This window comes from Electrophorus electricus, unplaced genomic scaffold (genome assembly GCF_041902795.1).
Source record: "Electrophorus electricus isolate QZ-2024a unplaced genomic scaffold, ASM4190279v1 Scaffold223, whole genome shotgun sequence".
NCBI lineage: Eukaryota > Metazoa > Chordata > Actinopteri > Gymnotiformes > Gymnotidae > Electrophorus > Electrophorus electricus.
In genome coordinates this window covers 22696-42500 of record NW_027658503.1, presented here as the reverse complement: position 1 = coordinate 42500, position 19805 = coordinate 22696, and the positions used below count along the sequence as shown (strand labels likewise).

General features: G+C 41.9%; 1 protein-coding gene across 2 annotated transcripts in view; it reads right to left on the bottom strand.

Moving 5' to 3' along the window:
* Positions 1-19805, bottom strand: part of LOC113571631 (hyaluronidase 1) — a 38088-nt gene that overhangs the window by 6362 nt on the left and 11921 nt on the right. Inside the window, exon 5 of one of the 2 annotated variants that reach the window (XM_081708970.1) lies at positions 8532-8892. The exons of the other annotated variant lie outside the window; for it this stretch is intronic. Within the exon in view, the coding sequence (XP_081565096.1) occupies positions 8880-8892 (13 nt within the window). The 3' untranslated portion in view covers positions 8532-8879. Of the gene's footprint in view, positions 1-8531; positions 8893-19805 lie in introns of those variants that run through there. 2 annotated transcript variants of the gene reach the window in all.

Below are 19805 nucleotides of genomic sequence, written 5' to 3'. Positions count from 1 at the left end.
CACACACATACACACACAAAATATGACAATAACAGTCATGTTCTTTGCCAAGAGGGCATGAAAACAGCAACCCTGTAAACACCCTAAGATTTCAAAAGTTAATTAGGTTACTGCCTAATTAAGAGCACAATATGCAACAAAACAAGTCCAAAAAACTTTAATCCCGCCTCTTTGCCTCACACATACGCACATACACATGCCTAACAAAATGGGGAGGTTCTAAAAGCTAGCATTGCCCCAAACAACAAGCACATAGCATTACCCAGTTCAGCTCCTCCCGTACGCGCCTCCCTTGTTTGTGTATCGGAGAGGAGAATAGAGACGCTTGATTGAATTGAATTAAACAGCGAGCCTTCTATTACGTGGCCGGTTAAAGAGAAATTTGATTGCAGCTTTAATTAATAAACATAACGAGCTCTTTCGTTGGTGCTGAGGATTACAATTATGGCCCACAATGCGCCGCCATCCCAAGTGGTGATTTGGTCATTTGCGCTCGAGAGTCGAAGAGGCTCCAGTCAAGCTCTTAAAAGATGTCTGGCACAGTACCGGTGCTAAATATGCATATTTTTAAATATGACAACAAAACAAATGACACTGCTCTGGGGCCAGAGTAAAGAACAACCCTAATTAACAGTGTTTAGAAGAGGGTTTGATCCCTACTCATCCATACAGCGTTTGGAAATGTTTTCCGTGTTTAGTATCTATAGTACATGTCATAGCAACGTAATTATAAAGCAAGGTTTGACGCATTATTCTTTTTCATGTATTTAGGAAATCCCTTTTTAAAATTTCTACAGCAGGTCCAACCGGGCCCTAGCAGGTCCAGAGTCAGTTTAACATGGCTATAAACGGACATGTAAATTCCAGTCATGGTTTTGTATCACGAAGCTGGTTTCATTAATTAATTCTGCTCGCTAAGTACAGCTAATCTGCAAAGTTAGAACAAAGTCCTAGAAAGGATTTTGACTTTTTGAACCACAGTACAGCCCAGCAAATATCACATAGCATTATCAGTTGGTACAACACAATGTCCAAGTTATCAAATGAGCAGTTCAGACATCAGTTTAAAATTTTTAATTGGATGAAAATTGAATCACTGACATTAAAAAGACACAGTAAGAACTTACTGGTCCCGTTAATATAGATTTGGTTTCTTTTTTCCAGGATGACCACAGAGGTTTGTCAGAATTTTGTTTGTTTATTTGTTTGTCTGTTTACAATATGAGCAAACTACTGCAATCTAATCACTGTGCCATCTGTTGACACTCTATAAGCCCACAGCTCTATCACTGCCACTGCAGTCTCTCAGTGAACCACGGGTCGAAAATTTTGCTAATAATGGCTGCTTAGTTAATAACATAAGCTGACATAAGCTATGAGGGGCTCGCCTTGCAAAAATGATCTGGGTTGGTTTCTTTCAATATTACCATCTTCCTTCTTAGGCAAAAATGAATTCCTCCCATCCTTCACCAAAACCCTCAGCAAGGACCTGAAGCCTCCAAATGTCACCGTTAATATGTTTCCATTTTTTAAGCAAACTATTTCCCCTTGCATCTCTCGCTCCAGCCATATCATTCAGAGTTGTTGTGGAAACAGGCTTACAGTACCTGCTCTGCCCCACCCCCTCCCCAGCTCTATCCCCACTGTGGTACAGCCACTGCCATCCGCCTTATCACAGTCGCACACAAACTGACCGCTTAGCTGGGGCTAACAGCGGGGCCAGACGTGTGCCCTGCCGCCCCCGGAGAGCCAGCGTTTATCGGAAACAACAAGGTGTTCTGGGGTGGCCGGCAGCGGAGGGAGGGGGTGGGGAAAGTGGGTGGAGGTAGGGCTCAGAAGAGCGGTTACCACAACGACAAGATCCAGAGTGAAGAGTAAAAATTTGTTATTAAAAGCGCCTTTCTCCGCCTCTATCTTATCAGGGGTTAGCCAACAATGGTCAGCTACCATAATTGAATCAAAGCCTCCTGCTGTTCACAGTAGGCTTCTCTTTCTGTCTCTCTCTCTCTTTCCTTCTCTCTCTCTCTCACTCTCTTTCTGAGTCTCTCTCCTGCTCTCTCTCGATCTCTCAGTCTCTGTCTTTCTCTGTCTATCTCTTTCAGTCTCTCACACTCAGTTTCTCGGGCGTTCTCTCTCATGGCCTCTGTGCCTTATCCATCATCTTCTTTCTCTCCTCCGTTTTCCCACTCTCGCTCACTTGCTCTCATCCCCCCACATTTGCCTGTGTGGATGGGGGTGAAGATAGAGTGGTAGAGAGTGGGGAGGATTGCCAGAAGAATGGAGTGGTGACTTGGAAAAATGAGTATGGCAAGTCCCCCTGCTGTCTTCTGAGGATGGAGATGCCACTGTGATTGTCACAGCACTGGTATTAACCTGTCATTACCTCAGTCTTATCCAAAACCTCTGCTCTATTCAACCAAGTCACAAATACAGCGCATTCAGTGTTCGAAGACAAGCTGCAGTCGTACATATTCACAAGGTACTGACAACACTCAAACAGAACCGACAACTGTAATATAAACCATACACAGTTGTTCATACGTACACAGATTTTGCAGCATGTTAATTGTGTTATACAGGGAACTGCCTAGGTATTACAATTACGTTACACAAAGAAAGAGAAGAGCACTTCAAATCTGAATCTTCCTCATACATATTTTTTGAATGGGACATAAACTTAAAGAAGTGTATTTTGTCTCCTCGTTGAAAAGGTCATGCAACTGTTGATATTGATACAAGCTCTGTGGGTCTATCCAAACCTCACCTCCCCACATATTCTCACAAATACACACACACATACACACACACCTGCCCCCAAAACAGCAGGAACATTTCCATACAATGCAAAACAGGAGAGGCTGTAGTCAAATATTCACAAGGGCGTTCAGATGAGTTATGACCAGTGCAGAAGCATATTCATCACATCGAGAGTTATGACCGCTTTTCGTATTGAACTGTCATCCAAATGGTTAGGACACAAGGCAAAGGCACAGAATTTATTTAATACATAGGGTTGCATTGCCAGAGCTACATCTGCAAACTGGGTAAGCACAACCTGTCTATGTCTACAATAAACATCTAAATGGCATCTTAATGTTACCTAAAGAGATTCCCATTGAAAAGATTCATATTTATGATAATATAGTATAATAACATGCTCATTGGTACTCATTAAAATGAAAATAGTGACGCTGAAAGAAAAAAAGACCTCAAGAGTAAAAGGTGAAAGAAAAGACATCTGCCTCTGCTTCTCTTGATCCCTCTCTCTCTATCACTCCCTTACTAACTCTCTCTCTCTCTCTTTATCTCCATCTATCCTTTTCTTACTTCCCCTCTTTTTCTCTCACCTTCTCTTGCACTCTCCCTCTTTCAGTCTCACTCCCTGTCTCTCTCCCTCTAGCTTCCCACCCTCTGTCCCTCCATCTCCCTCCCTCTCTCACTGCCTCGCCCGCTCACTTCTCTCTCTCTTCATCTCTCTCTCCCCTTCTCTCTCTTTCACTCTTTCATCCACTCTCACTCTCTCAGTTTCTGAACTAAATGGGTTTTGGCAGCACAGTGACAAAAGATCATCATGCTGTTAAACTCACAATCTCAACAGACTGTGAGGTGAAAGCTAATATATGGCAGACACACTGCTGACACACACACACAGACGTGCGCACGCACGCACGCACACACACCATGTAAATCACATACTAGGAGCAATTTTTGTAAGTATACCATTAGAGGAGGCTGCTCCTTAACTTACTCCATCACATTTTGAATATGGCTGCATTTAAATGCAAGCACAAAATATCTCCCCACTGCCTTTTAAAGCAGTGATCGCTGGTCAGAATAAATAATGTCAAGCCTGTATTTAAATAGTCTGTTATTTAAATATAAAATTTGATAAGGAGCAAGTTAGAAAACTTAGGCAAGCTGTCTTACACTACCCATTACATTCCATACTGTAAAGGTTCGAGACATTACATAGTCTCTAATGTGACATTTTGTTTTTGCCACAAGTAAAAAAGGTAACAAACCTTTCTTCTGCACCACAAGTACTTTTAAGTCAGTCATTTTCTTCTAGTAAACTGAGCTAGGATTTACTTGTGTTAATTAGGACACATTTGACTAAATGTCACCAGCTAGTTCCATTCCTAATCCAATCATCGGTGTGTCCCTCAGAAGGACTGGGTTTGTGGCTGGTAATGAGCTTGCTAGCCTGCAGCAGAGGCAGGCCACAATCTCATAAAGAGAGAACAATGGACCGCCATTGAAATCCGTATAGGCATTCTCACTGATGCACACACATTCAAAGGAGTGATAGAAGAGTGAAGACAAAACCTATCACAAAAACACTCATAGCCTTTTTCTGTCTCTCTAGCTCTAGCTCTTTTATACACACACACACACACACACACACACACACACACACACACACACACACACACACACACACACACACATAGAGTGCACACATAGACATTCACATACCAGCGCATGCATTCCACAGAGGCCCCAGTGACCAAAAGAGAGTTTAATACCATTAGTGATGAGGTCAGGCAGGGAGGAGAGGCAGGTTAATTGGAAGGTGTTCGGCGAATCTCAGGTTGAATTACGATTACTTAGTCCTCAAGTGCTCAGAATGGCAGCCTAGGGTGATAAATATAGGAGACACCATAAATGTGGCGCTTGCAGAGAGACAGGCTGGCCTCACCCCTCTGAGACTGTATCTCGCAAAATGAGGTTATGATACCAGATAAGGAATGGAATGATTATCTGGAGTTGATCCTACTTGGACTCTGGAGATAGTGAATTAAGCACGCAGTAGGAGAGATAAGGTGTTTGTTTCATTGTATAAGACAATCTTCCGTGTGCTGACATGTCTGTATGCCTGGAGTCACTAAAAAGGGAAGCCTTTGAGAGAGGAGGAAGGAAATACTTCCTACAAGTTGTCATGCAGAGAAATATTTTTTTAATTATTTATGGAAACCAAAATCAAGTGAATTTGGTGTAAAAAATAATTCTGCCTAAAATTTAGTCTATTTACCTATTTACCTCTCTCTCTCTCTCTTTCTCTCGCTCTCTCTCTCTCTCTCTCTCTCTCTCTTTCACAAACATGCAGACGCAACTCCCTAAAAGTTTTATGACGAATCAGACAATGGAACATCTGTTTCATGTCTAGCGTTGACGTGATGCCTCAACACCTATAGGCTGCAGAGGAAACGTTCAGGGGAAATGCCCTGGACATCGCTGCAGGAGCGTAGTGAGAACATTCGGCTGTGTTAGTCTCAGCGAAGCATCTGCAAGTCAGCTCGAGGTAACTGAAGGTAAAAGAAGAAGACAGATGAAACAACAGCAGCAACAAGAGGGAAGAACCAAAAGGTCGCGCTAACATGACTTTGAAGCAAACATCAAAGAAATGCTTTTCCAGTCAACATAAATGGACAACTACAGATCACAGAAATAAACAGCTATTTCAACTATAAGCTTAAATGTTCCAAAAGGTGTAATAAAGGTTCTGTGTGAGTATTAGTGCATGATGTCAAAAGAAACATGATTATCTCTATGTGGCATGACCCAAACAATGCTACCATCCATAAATCTGTGCTACATTAATGTGCTCCTTGCACCCTTTTTTTTTTCAAAAGACATGACATATTGACAGCATCTGTTTACCTTGCTTTTTTACATATCTTATATGACACAGAAATTCTTCATTACATATGCTTTTCAAAACAGACAAACGTACATATATGCAAACTAAGAAATGTTCATATCAAGAGCTCTGACATCAGCATAAGCCACAATTGAGACTAATTTGAAAGGAGACCATAGTACCGTGTGTGTGTGTGTGTGTGTGTGTGTGTGTGTGTGTGTGTGTGTGTGTGTGTGTGTGTGTGTGTGTGTGTGTGTGTGTCTGTGTCTGGTTTAATGGTCTATGTCGTCGTCGCCTATGTCAGACCTTCAAGCTGAGGCTGAAATAGCTGTTACTTTGTAGCGTTTCTCAGAGAGTTTGTCAAAGGGTCAAAAGAGCAAAGTAAACGCTCTCCGTCACAGCCTCCCCTCTCCACGTCTAAATGCATTCAGTCTCTTAAAAACACCCATAAAATCATAAAGAAACACACTGCATTTCACACAAACACCCAAATGAAAGTCCCCCTCCCCTCCCAGCACTTGGTGACAGTGGCACATGCATAATTGCATTGTGGAACAGCGCGCACCTCAGAGGAAATAATTACCACCATAAAAAGAGCAATTACTAACCTGGCACAGAGGCGCAGTGGATTTTAATGGGTCTGCCTGCGACACGAGCACACACGCAATTGTTTGTTTATTTATCGACCGGGCTGAGTTATAGCATTGTCCGCCGAACAACAATTCAGACAAATACTATCACAAACGCTAATTTGGTGTTACCAGGGCAAGACACTTTTAAGACAGAAGATCTTAAAACAAGACTTGCCTATGTTTGATGCTTGCTTGGGATACTTTTTACGTCCCTTTAATCACCCAGATTTCTAATTTAAATGACAAAATTAAGTGTAGCTCAATGGATAATATCCATTTTCGATTGAGTCGAGGTCATTCCAATTCATCTCACTGTAGTGTAGCTTCTCCAATTTGGAAGTCATTGTTGGAGGGTTATTCGTTTTCATCTTAAAAAGGCCCGATCGTAATAAAGAATCATTTAAATTATATGGACGCACGAGTGAATGGTATTAGTATAGCGGGGATTCTAGGCGCCGTGACGCACGCAGATGAAAAGACGAATTAAGGCGCACGCCGGGAGTCCGCGTGCGTGTGTCCCGGTTAACGAGCCCCCCCCCCCCCCCCCCCAGAAAATAAAGTTTTCGGCGATTGCAGCGGACAGCACTGTCAGTAAATTAATCACAATCTTCTTGCTGTCTCCTTTTGAGAAAACGGTCATCTATCAACCCTCCTATTTTCCCTGATAGCTCGAACACGCGAGAGAATGAGAGAATCTTTTTTAACTTGGAAAAAAAACCTGACTTATTGTGCGAAGTGGTTATTAAAGATTATATTCTCCAGGAGGTTTAACACTGTGCAGCCGTACTACGGGACTATAATGGAGAAGCTACTGAGCACAGAGTATTACTCATTTATTGGTCTGGACTGCCAGGACAAGCGACTCGCTGCGAGTCGCCGATCTCTCTTGAGGGATGGATAGCCATTTTCCACAAGCATTCTCACTCTCTCCATCTCGTAGCTACACACTCATTCTTCACTTACCCAACACGTCTATGCGTCTTTGAGCTAGAAGTGAAGGTAAGTGCAGAAAACAAATACAGTGCCATAGAAGAAATTGGGCAAACATGTTTTTTAAGAATGCAAGAAGTCAGTGGAAGATCAAAAGAGCTACTAGGTTATTATTATTGCATGTAAACTCAATGACTTCCAGAGAGTAGGGGCAAGAGGCAACCTAAACCTCAAAAACCAAAATGAAATATTTGCCTTCTTTCTGTTTTTCAATTTTTAACTTCCCCTATTTTTTCCAACTATTTTAAACATTTCATGTTTTCATATCATCATGGGAACATTTGGTGCAAACAATAAGGTACATACAAGTACACACACAAAAACAAATACCCCCAATACACACACAAGCACTCACAGAGTTATACTCCTATTTGGCCACAGTCCTCTGCAAGCTCCAGCACTGACAGATTGCATTCTGGGTTACGGAGCCATCAGCATGAGTCGAGCTGGCTGGTGTAAGTAACACAGTCTGGTGTCTTAATTTCCACCAGCTGTTCCCCTCGGCCACAGGAGAGGAGTGAAGGCCGACCGGGGCAGAACACCTTGATGATCTGCGACCAAGGAGACGAGGGATGAATTTTTCATACTGAGCAGATCACATTAAAGAGGGACATGAGAGTGCTTAGCATGAGGAGGAGTGGAACCAGTGCAGATGGAAGAGCACACACACACACACACACACACACACACACACACACACACACACACACACACACACACACACACACACACGGACACATGGATGTAGTAGCCCAGAGAGACCTATAGGACTGCTGACCACACACAGACAATCGCAATCATTTTCTTCACAGTCACTGGCTATATGAAGTAATTTGCAGTCTCATGCACTCTGAGACCCCCTTAATTGGTTCAGATAATAGCCATCATCATTACTGCCCTAATTTAGACCAATCAGGGCCTTCCGTTACTAAAGAAAAGGTCACTTCAATTGGTCTAAATCAATTGGTCTTTAATAAGGCTTCTCTCTCAAATCACTGACTTGCCTTGACAGAGACAATTTTGTCTCTTGTAACTGTATCAGTAGTTGTCTGTGCTGACTGGAAAGTTTCTATCAGACAGAAGAGACCTAAAAATACTGCTTTGGAATTAGCTACAGTAAAGCAAAAAAAAAAAAAGAATCCCCATCAAGGATCCTTTGGATCAAAAATATTTTTTTCTTTTCAAGTGGCTGTATACAGAATGGTTTTGGATGTATGTCTTCAATTTGTTTGAGTCACAAATTGTGTTACTTTTTATTTAGCAATTGGTTTGCATTGATTTTTTTTTCCATGACAAGATTATAAATTGCATATATATAGAGTGAACAGATGAAAAGGTTACATGTGACATGCCTTTAGCTATAAATGAAAAAAATGTCAACAGTCTTATTTGTTATATGTCACACAGCTAACTGGTTAAGTGAAAATAGAAACATTAACAAATGGAAATCTGGTTAAGTGAAATAGCCAATTAGTGGAGTCAAATAAACAAAGCACCTAGCCACATTTCTGTATAATTCCATTCAAACATTTGGGATGCTGGAACAAACAACTGATTTCCAAATTCAGTGTTGCGCCATTTTGCTGTTCCCACCGATAGTTCTTCATAGCATGATCTCACTGCCACCACCTGGGCACAAAGAGGGAATCATTTGTGTGCATGTGAGTGAATTACTGAGAGAATATTAAAAGACTGAAAAAAGCAGGCATGGTGTCCCATCAAGTTAATTTGTATGTAGCATGCAGCCTATGAAATCTATCAATAACTACTAATGGAAGGCAGCTTGTGCATGTGCATATGTATGTGTGCTGTGTGTGGTTGTGTCCAGTTTTCCCACTCTGCCTGTTCCTTGTTACGTGTGTTTTAAAGGGCAAATTGAGTGTGTGACTGCATATAATTCACTCAGAGAGGAGTGAGCTGCCTGCCTGGTCACACTGATTCACTGCAACAGTGGCTGCGCAAAATCTATTGCAGTAAATTTCCCCTTTAAGCAGAAACACATCCCTTCAGACGTCCGTTGCATAGCAACCCGGCACAGCTGTGGTGACAAGGACAAACACGCCCACTGCTTTTTTGGGGCGGTACAAGGTATTTTTTAACATCAGTCACAAGTAAATGTCGTGTGACGAGAAGCTTTACCAAGGTGCACGGTAGAAACAGGTGAGAACCTATGACAAATACTTGTGAGTTTGCATGAAAGCAGCTTGAAAATAGCAACAAGACAACAGTAAAATCCAGTCACCGAACACCATGAAAACCCATTAAGCTTCCATGCCATATAGTGCCATTAGGTGGCATAGTAATTGGGTACATTACACGATCACTGATGCAAGGAGGCAGTAAAAAATACAATTCCCACTTAAACCAAACAAATACCTTTACACAGATGCACTCTAAGAGCTATTAGTGCTTCTCTTGCCAATGACCTTATTGATTATGGTGAATTTCTTCCTTTTGTTGCTAACTAGAAAGTTCTGCTCATAGCAATGGTTCATGGTATTCAAATATGTTGTGGGATCATACCTCAGACACCACCTGAGCAGTTAGATAAATAAACACACATACAGATACACATGCACACATGAAGCGTTGCTCTGAAAGCAACAGCCGGGGTTTTTATGTGTGGCTGTCACTTCACACGCCATTAAACTGTGTTGATCACTGGGCCTGCTATTGACTTCAAAGAAACAGCATGGGTATCATACAAGAGTGCTGTATCATTCAAAGTCATGGGCTCTGCCCCGTTAAAACAGCTTTCACATGGAAACCATTTCATGTGAATATAATGACTGTAATGCTGGAGTTATCCTCTGTGAAGAAATAAAAGGCAGATAGGCGTCTGTGTGTGTGTTTGTACAGAGCACATGTTTAGAATATTGCTTGCCTTCCTAAATTACAGGACACAGCACCAGATCGCATGTGTTTATTATATAACAGATGTTTTATAGACACACAGAGGCCTGCTCAGATATCCTGTTATCAAGATTCTATAACACTTCTACAAAACAACCATCTATCAATAAGATATACCTGCATTCTGCCTGCACGGGCACATTTACATGTTTGCCAGTAGGCCGGTGGGCAGGCAAAGCTCGTATTGTTTGGTGCAAGAGGTCTAACGACAGGTAATTTGTCACACACTGACTAAAGCTGTCAACTGTGGTCAGGTGGCATGCTGTCATGGTGACAGCATTCTCACTCAGTATGGCTACGGTTCCCCTTTGAGCTGCTGTGGTCATTTGGAACACTGGGATAAAATGCACAATTTCTCTCCCATTACTGATATTCAATTTTCACAAGTTAATGAAAATTGTGGGATATGTTTTCAGGGTTGTTAATTTCAGAATTTATGTGATCTTTTAAAAGAAGAGTTTAAAGTGTCTTTTTAAAGAGTTTCATATGGGATAGTAATTTCATGTTTTTTTGTGGTTTTTTTACTGTTACTAAAAGGTACCGCCCCCCCAAAAAATCCCCCAAACAAACTATTTTGTGGTTATATGTAATTGCATAACTGCATGAAATATAATGCAGAGTTTATATTTTACACTATACTCTCTTTTTGCCATCTCAAAGGTGCAGCCATCTTAGAAATGTTTAGATCTTTGTCAGCGGTATAATAGTATAAGATTGTGATGGATGAAAAACATTGTGAGGATGGCAATTCCAACCTCTTGAGATTCCTGAGATGCACCAATTATTTCCTGACGTCAGATATTTGTCGCAGGTTTTCTAAAGCGTGAAGAGTGGGAACACAATTGATGCATTTCTCAGTGACAATGCGGAATTTCAGGATAGTGGAAGTGATTATTGGGCTTATGCTATGCATCTACGCAAACTCAAATGCTCAATATTGAATGTGAAAATGAAGATTTCCATAACATACTGGTGTCTTAAAGTCCATATGTGTCAGGGTCTCATCAAGCACAGAAACATTTAGAGAGGTAGACAAAGAGGTAGAGCACCTGAACAGAGTGCAAATTCTACATTGACAATTGGAGGAATCTTTTTTTTTAGGCCATAAAGGGAAGCTGTATAATGTAGGAACATGCTTCAGTGAACTGAAGTCTTACAATCCCCACAGTGTCCTGCCTGTTTAACATGTCTCCTGTGACAGTCTGTAGATGATGACAAACCCATTACAGCAGCTCATGGGGTGCATACCACACAACAAGAAGACACACAAAGATAAGACAACTGTGATGGTGTAATGCTTTTTTTTACTATCAGCAGCCAACACTTTAACAAGTCCTAGTATATTAGAATTCCTCCTGCCTGCTGTCATGCTGACTGTCCTCTGCTTCCTTTATTCAACAGCACATAAATATACACTCACCATCACCCACACTATCCAGTTCATTATCAGGCCTGCATGACAACCACAACAACAACAACAAAAACTCCATGTCCTAATTCTTCCAAGTTTCAACTTACTTGTTTGAGCACCAAAAAAGTTCCATAGATCTCCTCTCCTCTTGCTCATGTTGACTCTGTTAATGAGCTAATCTGAGTTCAAGAAAGCACTCATACTTTTGAACCAATACAGTTCATACAAATTCAGCCTTCAGCAGACATGGATTTTAATATTGCTCAACTACCCACCCTGGTAAAACCCTGAATTCCTGAGTGAAAAGAAAGCGAGTGCCTATCATAAATGCTAATATCAATAAGGAAAATACACTAACTACACCATCACAGACACACAAGACTATTAAAATGAAATAAACACTATAGCAACTAATACTAATTAGTAACTAATAGCAACTAGTAAACCATCATTAATAATTGTGTGGAAACAATTTAACCTCAGCCTCAACAGGTCATGTGATGGACACAGAAGAGTCTGCATTTGTGACCTTGACTGGGACTCTTAAAGGAATTGCACAACTAAGCATGCTAACATGGCTAGCATTAAATGGAAACTAGTATCCACCAATCAGTTCAACGGTCTAGACTCAGTTGTCTTATGATTATACTGTCTTTATGTAACAGCACTGCAATAGAATTTGGAGATGGGGGACCAAAAAGTCAGTTATTTTCTAACAAATCAAATGACATCAGCCATGATGGGATGGAAATTGCTAATTAAAGTTACACAATAAAATTATACAGAAACTCATAAGGAGGCTCCTAATGGTGAGGACACCTCAGAAACTCAAATGAATAAGAACCTTAAAAGTTAAATATGCACTGTGATTTGGTTCAGTCTGTCCTCACAGAATAGCTAACGCTTTCCCAGAATCTAAGCCTCAAATATTTCCATGAAGGTGACTTTTCATTGTGAGAAATGTAATGATGCTATAAAAGTGCTAAGACAAACAAATTATTTCCATGAACCACACTAAATAACTATTGTTAAATACAACATTATAATAACATAATTCTTTATTAATATAATTATAACAGAGAATTAGTTTAGCATATTGCATGTGCTGATTACTGAGGGGAGTGCTGTATGGTTAGTGTGGCTAAACTATCTGTCTCACAGTCAGCCATACACAGTGTATAATGATTTTCTATGCAGTTAGAGATTATAAATCTGTATATTATATTTTCCACCTTAATATGAAACTATATATGAGGAGGAAAACTGTAATAGTGTACAATAACCAAATGTGAGACAAGAGACAATATGCTACAAATATCCTACAAACTGACTCCAGAAAGCTAGAGTTGTTGACAGTGTCAGTTTGCGTGTGTGTGTGTGTGTGTGTGTGTGTGTGTGTGTGTGGTTTTCTGCCTCACTTTCAGATGGATGGAGCAATGTCATTAGTCACAGCACTCTCCCTCTCATTAGCTCCGCCGGTCGCCATGGCAGCCACACAAAGGCTGACCCCTCCCCACCAGCACATGGGGAGTGACAGGCCAATTAGAACAGGGCACACTGACACACTGTGATTACTACTCAGAGCAAGAGAGAGGGGGGGGGGGGGAGCCGTGTAAAAAAAAGACGAACTCAATGTCATCTTTCCTTCTAAACTATGCACATGCTATACACATCTGGAGAAGTAGAGGAATTCCAATTTTGGAATGAAATTTTGAGTGGAAGTCAGTTACAGTACATTTTAGCCATGGAAAATCCCAAGAGAACAGGAACTACATGTCAAACTCAACAACAGCTGAGCTTGCTTAGAATCAAGTTCTCACCAAATGCATGCCCCAGTTTTGAGTAAGCCATATTAGAAAGAGCAGTATTTGTTGGAAGGTGGTATGTTGTTGGCAATAGACCCAGACTTACATGTTGTGAGGTAAATGGAGAAGAAGAGGACTCAGAAGCTGAAGCTGCAGAACAGATTAGGAAAGATTAGGAAAGCCAGGGCGAGGACCAAGACCAGGACCAGGATAAGGACCAGGGCAGGGACCAGAGCCAGGACCAGGGCCAGGACCAGGGCAGGGACCAGGACCAGGGCTAGGATCAGGGCCAGGGCCAGGACCAGGGCCAGGGCCAGGATCAGGACCAGGACCAGGACCAGGACCAGGACCAGGACCAGGACCAGGACCAGGACCAGGACCAGGGCAGGGACCAGGGCCAGGACCAGGGCAGAGACCAGGACCAGGGCTAGGACCAGGGCCATTACCAGGGCCACACTCAGCATGCAAGTAGCTGTCACAGAGCAACCTGGAAATATTGGCTGATCAGTACAACTGCTTTCACAAATAAAAGCATGAAATTTGCATAACATTCAGAAATCCATCTTCGGAAAACGCTGCACACTACAGTATGTAGATTAGATAAATATGGAAAAAATGTAATTTTCTTTACAACAACTCAAAATGTTTAATGAAAACTGCTATGTCTCCATGTTAAGTAGCTTCCTTAACAGATATAAGCAATTGCACTACTGGATCCTTTTCTTTTCAATAGTAATGTAGTGAGTGTGTGCACACCATCACATGCCCCACCCCTGCCACATCCAGGCCACAGAAGAAGAAGAAAAACAACATCACATCACATGGGGAGGAAAGACAAGACACTTATAACATTTAAAGGCATTTAAACAGATAAATCTCTCTGCGTTACACAGGTAACTGCCATGCAACATTTCTAATTTACTATGGGTTACTATAATTGTCCGGCTGGTAAAGAAAGTGCAAGTTACACCCAGCATTTTACGGTACACACATCCTGTACCTTTACCATCTTTATTCCAGTCATGCCTATTATTTTCTGAGGATATTAAAGTATCTTCTTCCAACACCACACCTTCTAATACTCACTTTATTGGCTCCACTAATCTTACAGATATCAGAATACTAAAAGTACAGTAGCTACCACATGACCAGTAGTGAACGGAACCAACTTGGGAGGCGTGGCTTCTTGTCCCCTATGTTAGGGTAATAGTACACTTGGCGGCATTTAAGATGACATTTAGGCTTATGTTACATTTACACTGTGCATTCTATAGGCTATGCATGTGTAATTGTATATCAACAATAGATGAAAAGGCCCTGCTAACATGTAGCTCAAAGCGACTGTCTGGCGCTGTGTAGCAACTGTTATGAGTGCATTGTTAATGAGAATCAGTATGGTCAGCCGAAACCTGACCAGTCCGTGGAGAGAAGCCCCGCTTTTCCTGATCGCCTCTCTGCCATTGATTAAGCCTGAAGGAGTTTACACGGAACCTCAGGAGATGGGACATATTCATCAATAACACACACTCTAAAGGCAATGTATGCAAGCCGTGTGTGTGTGTGCGTGTGTGCGTGCGTACGTGCGTGCATGTGCATGTGCATGTGCATGTCTATGTTTGTGCGTACTGTGTGTCTGTGTGTATGTGTGTGTGTGTGTGTGTATAAATGCATGTATGTCTATGTGTGTGTGCTGCAGAACATGCATTCCAGAGAGTGTGGTTTCCGGCTGGATGCTGGGGGTATGTTTTCCAGACAGCAGCACTACATGTTAAACGGTGTCAGTGCTAATGTGCAGAGGGAGCAGGGGAGAGCAAGGGAAGCACAAAGCTATAACTGTCTGGCTGTCCTCCTTTCATGTGCTACTACACAGACGTCTGCCTCTCTCACTGCTAATTGAGAGGGCGAGAAAGAGAAAGAGAGAGCACGTGTTATTGGTTCAAAGTGATGGGCAAGGTTATGAGGTCCTTCTCTGCCTGCTACAATCTGCCATAACTCAAAAAACTCTCATCTAATGAATCCAAATATGTGTGTCCAGAATGGATGTAGCCAGTGCTCGCTGCATAAAGGAGGACTGTTTCTGTGTTGGCATGCTGTAATTAAAGTCATTCTACAGTCAGAAATCGTGATCGCACAGAATTTCACAGCTCCCAGTCAACATTTTGTCTCGGTCAGCTCCCTAAGCCCTATCCTCTAAGTACTATTCTCTATGCCCTATGCCTTAAGCCCTAGCCTATGAGCCCATGGCCCTAGGGTGATTTAAAAAAAAACCTACTTACTGTACAAAATGTCATGCTATGTAGTGCCTAATGATCCTATAGATTTTCTGGCATGCAGCTGAATGCTTTACAAATCAACAGGAATAAGGCCTGTATATCTTAACCGTAGAACATTGTGCATACTAACAATAAAACAAACAAGAATACAACTGTGATCTAAACGTACTGGCAGGAAGCAGCTACACCATACACAGCATTTCATTTATGCTGGCTATGTTAAGGCATGAGAAGGAAAAAGTACAAAACATGCTCTGATGGAGGTAAATCTCATCACCTTTGTTCTGCAGGTATGCCCTGTTTCAATGGGCCCCAACCATGCAGGCTTTTTAACATAGTCAGTGAAAGCTGAGCTTTCGAAGACCCATTTGGTTTCCTGCATTTTCTCGCACGGCGACAATGACTAAAGCCAACGACCTTGTCCACGTGTGTCTGTATTAGCCAGGCATGTGGCGTTAGCAGATGGGGAAAAGGATGATAATGTGCTCCTTGAAGAACAAACCCCATCTCCGTTTGTTTGCCATCCCAAAGCCCCCTAAGACATCTCACTAGCCTTCTCTATGTCTCTCTGTGTTTGCTGTCTGGCTTTGACAGGCTACACTACAGCGTGTAAGGCTCGGGCGCGATAACTGGTGGCGTCAGGATATGGCTAAAATGTGCCAAGATGGGAGACCACATTAAATGGCGTGTGTGGCACGTTGTTCAGGCCAGTTACGAAAGCGTGATTTTTTTTCTTTTTGCAGCGCTTTGATATGCGGCCAGAAAATACATCAGGACATTCTGAGATGGCTGGAGAGCCCCGTAATCATTATGATGAGCAGATGATTGCAGGAGAGAGAAGCAGGGTGAGGGAAAAAGAGGGAAAGAGGGAGGGAGGGAGTGAGAAGGGAGAGACAGAATAAGAGAAAGACAAAGGAAGAGAGAGAGAATGAGTGCATTTGAGGGGGACATGCAATGTGCACTCACATTAAGACACTATGACTTCAAAAATGCGTGACACAGGCAGACACACTTTCCAAAAGTACACATGGTGATATTATTTTTTTTTCTGAGAGAAACAAACAGACATTGAAAAAGTGAGAGATACAAAAAGAGACGCTGGGGTAGAGAGAGAGAAAGAGAGAGAAAAAGAGAGTATGAGAGCGAGTGAGCCAAAGAGAGAAAGAGAGCAAGAGAGCATAAGAGAGAGAGAGAGAAAGAAAGAGAGAGAAAGAGCTCTGTCAGGGCACAAGGAAGTGTCGCCTTCTGTCAGTTTCACTGGGGACGGTTCAGTGCCTTTCAGTAATAAAAATACCACAGCGAACCGAAAGAACAAGAAATCATTCTCTATGGGCAATACTCCTCACTCCACGTTGACCCAAACAAGATGGAACACACACAAGGACTCGCACAAAAGGGGCAGGACACTGGAGAAAGGGAAGAGGTGTACTGCACATTTTGCACAATAAAGCAGTATTATTCTCATAATGTTTCTCTGTTACTTAAATGCAGAAGGACACGAGTCCCTTTGTCAGCAGAGTGTGGCTGGGAGACAGGGAAAGGGTGTTATTGGAGGCCAATGGATGAGCGGTAATTTATCAGCGGGGAAATTAGCCAAGTGCAAGACGAGCTATAGGCAGTGTATTTATTCTTCGATCCTTATCTTTAGTCACACCACATTAACCTGTAGAGGGTTTCATTGGGTGTGTAGGTGGGTGTGTGCTTGCGCTACTGTAGTTCCAGCCTTTGCTATGAACACAAATGTATGTGTGCAAACACACACACACACACACACACACACACACACACACACACACACACAGAGGTATCTTCTTTCAGATATGCATACATGACTTTTCTCCACTTTAAGATACCTTAGCTATCATCGTTATTATATACATTGTTTAAGCCTACTTCAGTAGTTCACAGGGGATCTAAAATGAATGAAAAAAGAAAGTAAAAACAATGTGCAAAGCTACAGAACAGAGAAGAGAAGAGAAGAGTTAACAGGTTGCCGTATGAAAACGGGACAGCAGAGGATCAATCCAGCTACAATGGAGAAGACTAGAAAGCTATGAAAAGAGGATGAGACAAACACCATGAAAAAGAATGGTGAGAGTTGGAAGGGGAGGCAGAGGGCAGAAGGGTTAGGGATTTGCACGGGCAGCGTTCGGGGCCATGAAAGGAAAGTGTACCACGCAGAGAAGCTGTTAGCCGGAGGACGGCGCGCCATAATCGATTGTGAACACCGCCACCAAGCGCAGCCAATCGTCGAGCCTCCTGCGGACTCATCCAAGTTAGAGCACTTACACGCTGTCTGCTGGGCAGAGACAGCGAGGGAGGGCGAAGGACAAGCACAAGACGAGCAAAAAATGATGTGAAACTGGAGGGGAAAAAATGAATGAAAGGGCAAAGACAAAACGTAGAGAGACACAAAAGACAAGGCAGCACAGAAAAGAGAGAGAAGGAGATTGGCTTTGAGCCGAGTGCGAGCCTGATGGAATGACCTTGAGCCAGTGAAGCACTTTAGGCTCAATCTTGCTCCTTCTCACTCACTAAAACACAGGATGATGAGATTAGGATACAGCCTTAGCCTAAGACTAAACCTATGCAGATTAAAAATGAACATAATTCAATCCTCTGACTATCAAAACATTTTTCTTCTTAGACCCTGTCAGCAGAATTCAGCAACATTATTTTTTCACACTCAGTGCTCTTTTACGAGATGCTTGGCTTGGTTACTTATTTGCAGTGTTACAAAAACTGTAAAGATGACGTTTTATATTACAAGTGCTAATTTTAGATAATTCATCTTCTTTCCTGATAAGTGGTGCAATGCCACATACCAGCTCATACCAGATTTCTGGAAATGTTCTGGAAATTGCAGTTGCACCATTGCTGCACTTTACATGGGTTAAGACTACGGTATCCAAAACAAATATGCCACAGTAAACCTAATTTATCTTCCTTATATGTGTAAAGATAATAAGGAGAGTTCTAAGGGTTATTAGAATAACTACTTCTCTACATATGGGTAGACGTAACTTGTAATTATCTCATTATTTTCATGTAGGGCCAAGCCATTGTCATCAACCTGCATACATGAAAAAAGAAGGTACTACTAGGTGGTGACTAATTTAAATAACAATTAGGTTATACTGATTTTCAAAACCTGGCCTCCTCAGTGTCAAAATATTTAATAATATTGATAGCCAATGGCTTTCAGTAATGATACAACTTAGAAGTCTTACACCTTGACTTGATGAATATGCCTTATCTTGATCAGGGACTAAAGAAAAACACTCAGCATGGTTGACCAGACCAACTGAATGAGAATCTTCAGGCCAGCATACTAGGAAATCCTGCAGTCTAATATACATGAATCGTTCTTTACTTAGTGATCTTCATTAATTGACTTTTTCCTATAATAAAATAAATGGCAGAGGATTCTCAGTAAAGAGGAAGACAGAAAAAGAGAAGAGACAGAGATAGAGAGATATCCCATTAGTTGCGCTTGGCAGACTTCACCTGTTCAGAAAAACCATCTCAATTATGAACTGGCAATAAAAGATGGGTTGCCAGATTGAAGCGGCCTTCTTCCCTCTATACGAAAGGGTTGGACGCACATGAGTTGCCTCCAAGAAGGGAGTGATAAAGAAGGAGGGAGGAGCAGACAGGACTGCAGACAGAAATGTCTCAGCAGGTGCTGGAGGAGACAGCACCTGGAGGAGAAACCAAGGGAGGCCATTTCAGCAAAGCTTGCATGACAAGGCAGCACTGACTATGTGGACCATAAGACTATAAATAATGCACTGTAGGTATCCATGTTTCAGGAGGACTTCACCAGTCTTTAAACAGGAAAATCTGTGCCTTTTTCATGATGCAAGAAAAATAAACAGATATAGCAGTATATCGGTGCTTCATTTAGTTCTTGAATTAGCTCTCTGCTCTGCAAATTTGACTTGGAGTCAAAAACATGGTATCAGAAAAATGCAGACAGCAGTGTCCTGGTTGCACAGTAGCTCACTGTACAGATGCATTGGGTTCCAATAACCTGAGGCTTTGGTACATCTCCCAAGGTAGAACCTATGTTGTAGCACAATGTAGCAAAGCATTTTGGTAGTTGTAGTATCTAGAATTTATAGTGAATTCTTCAGGAAA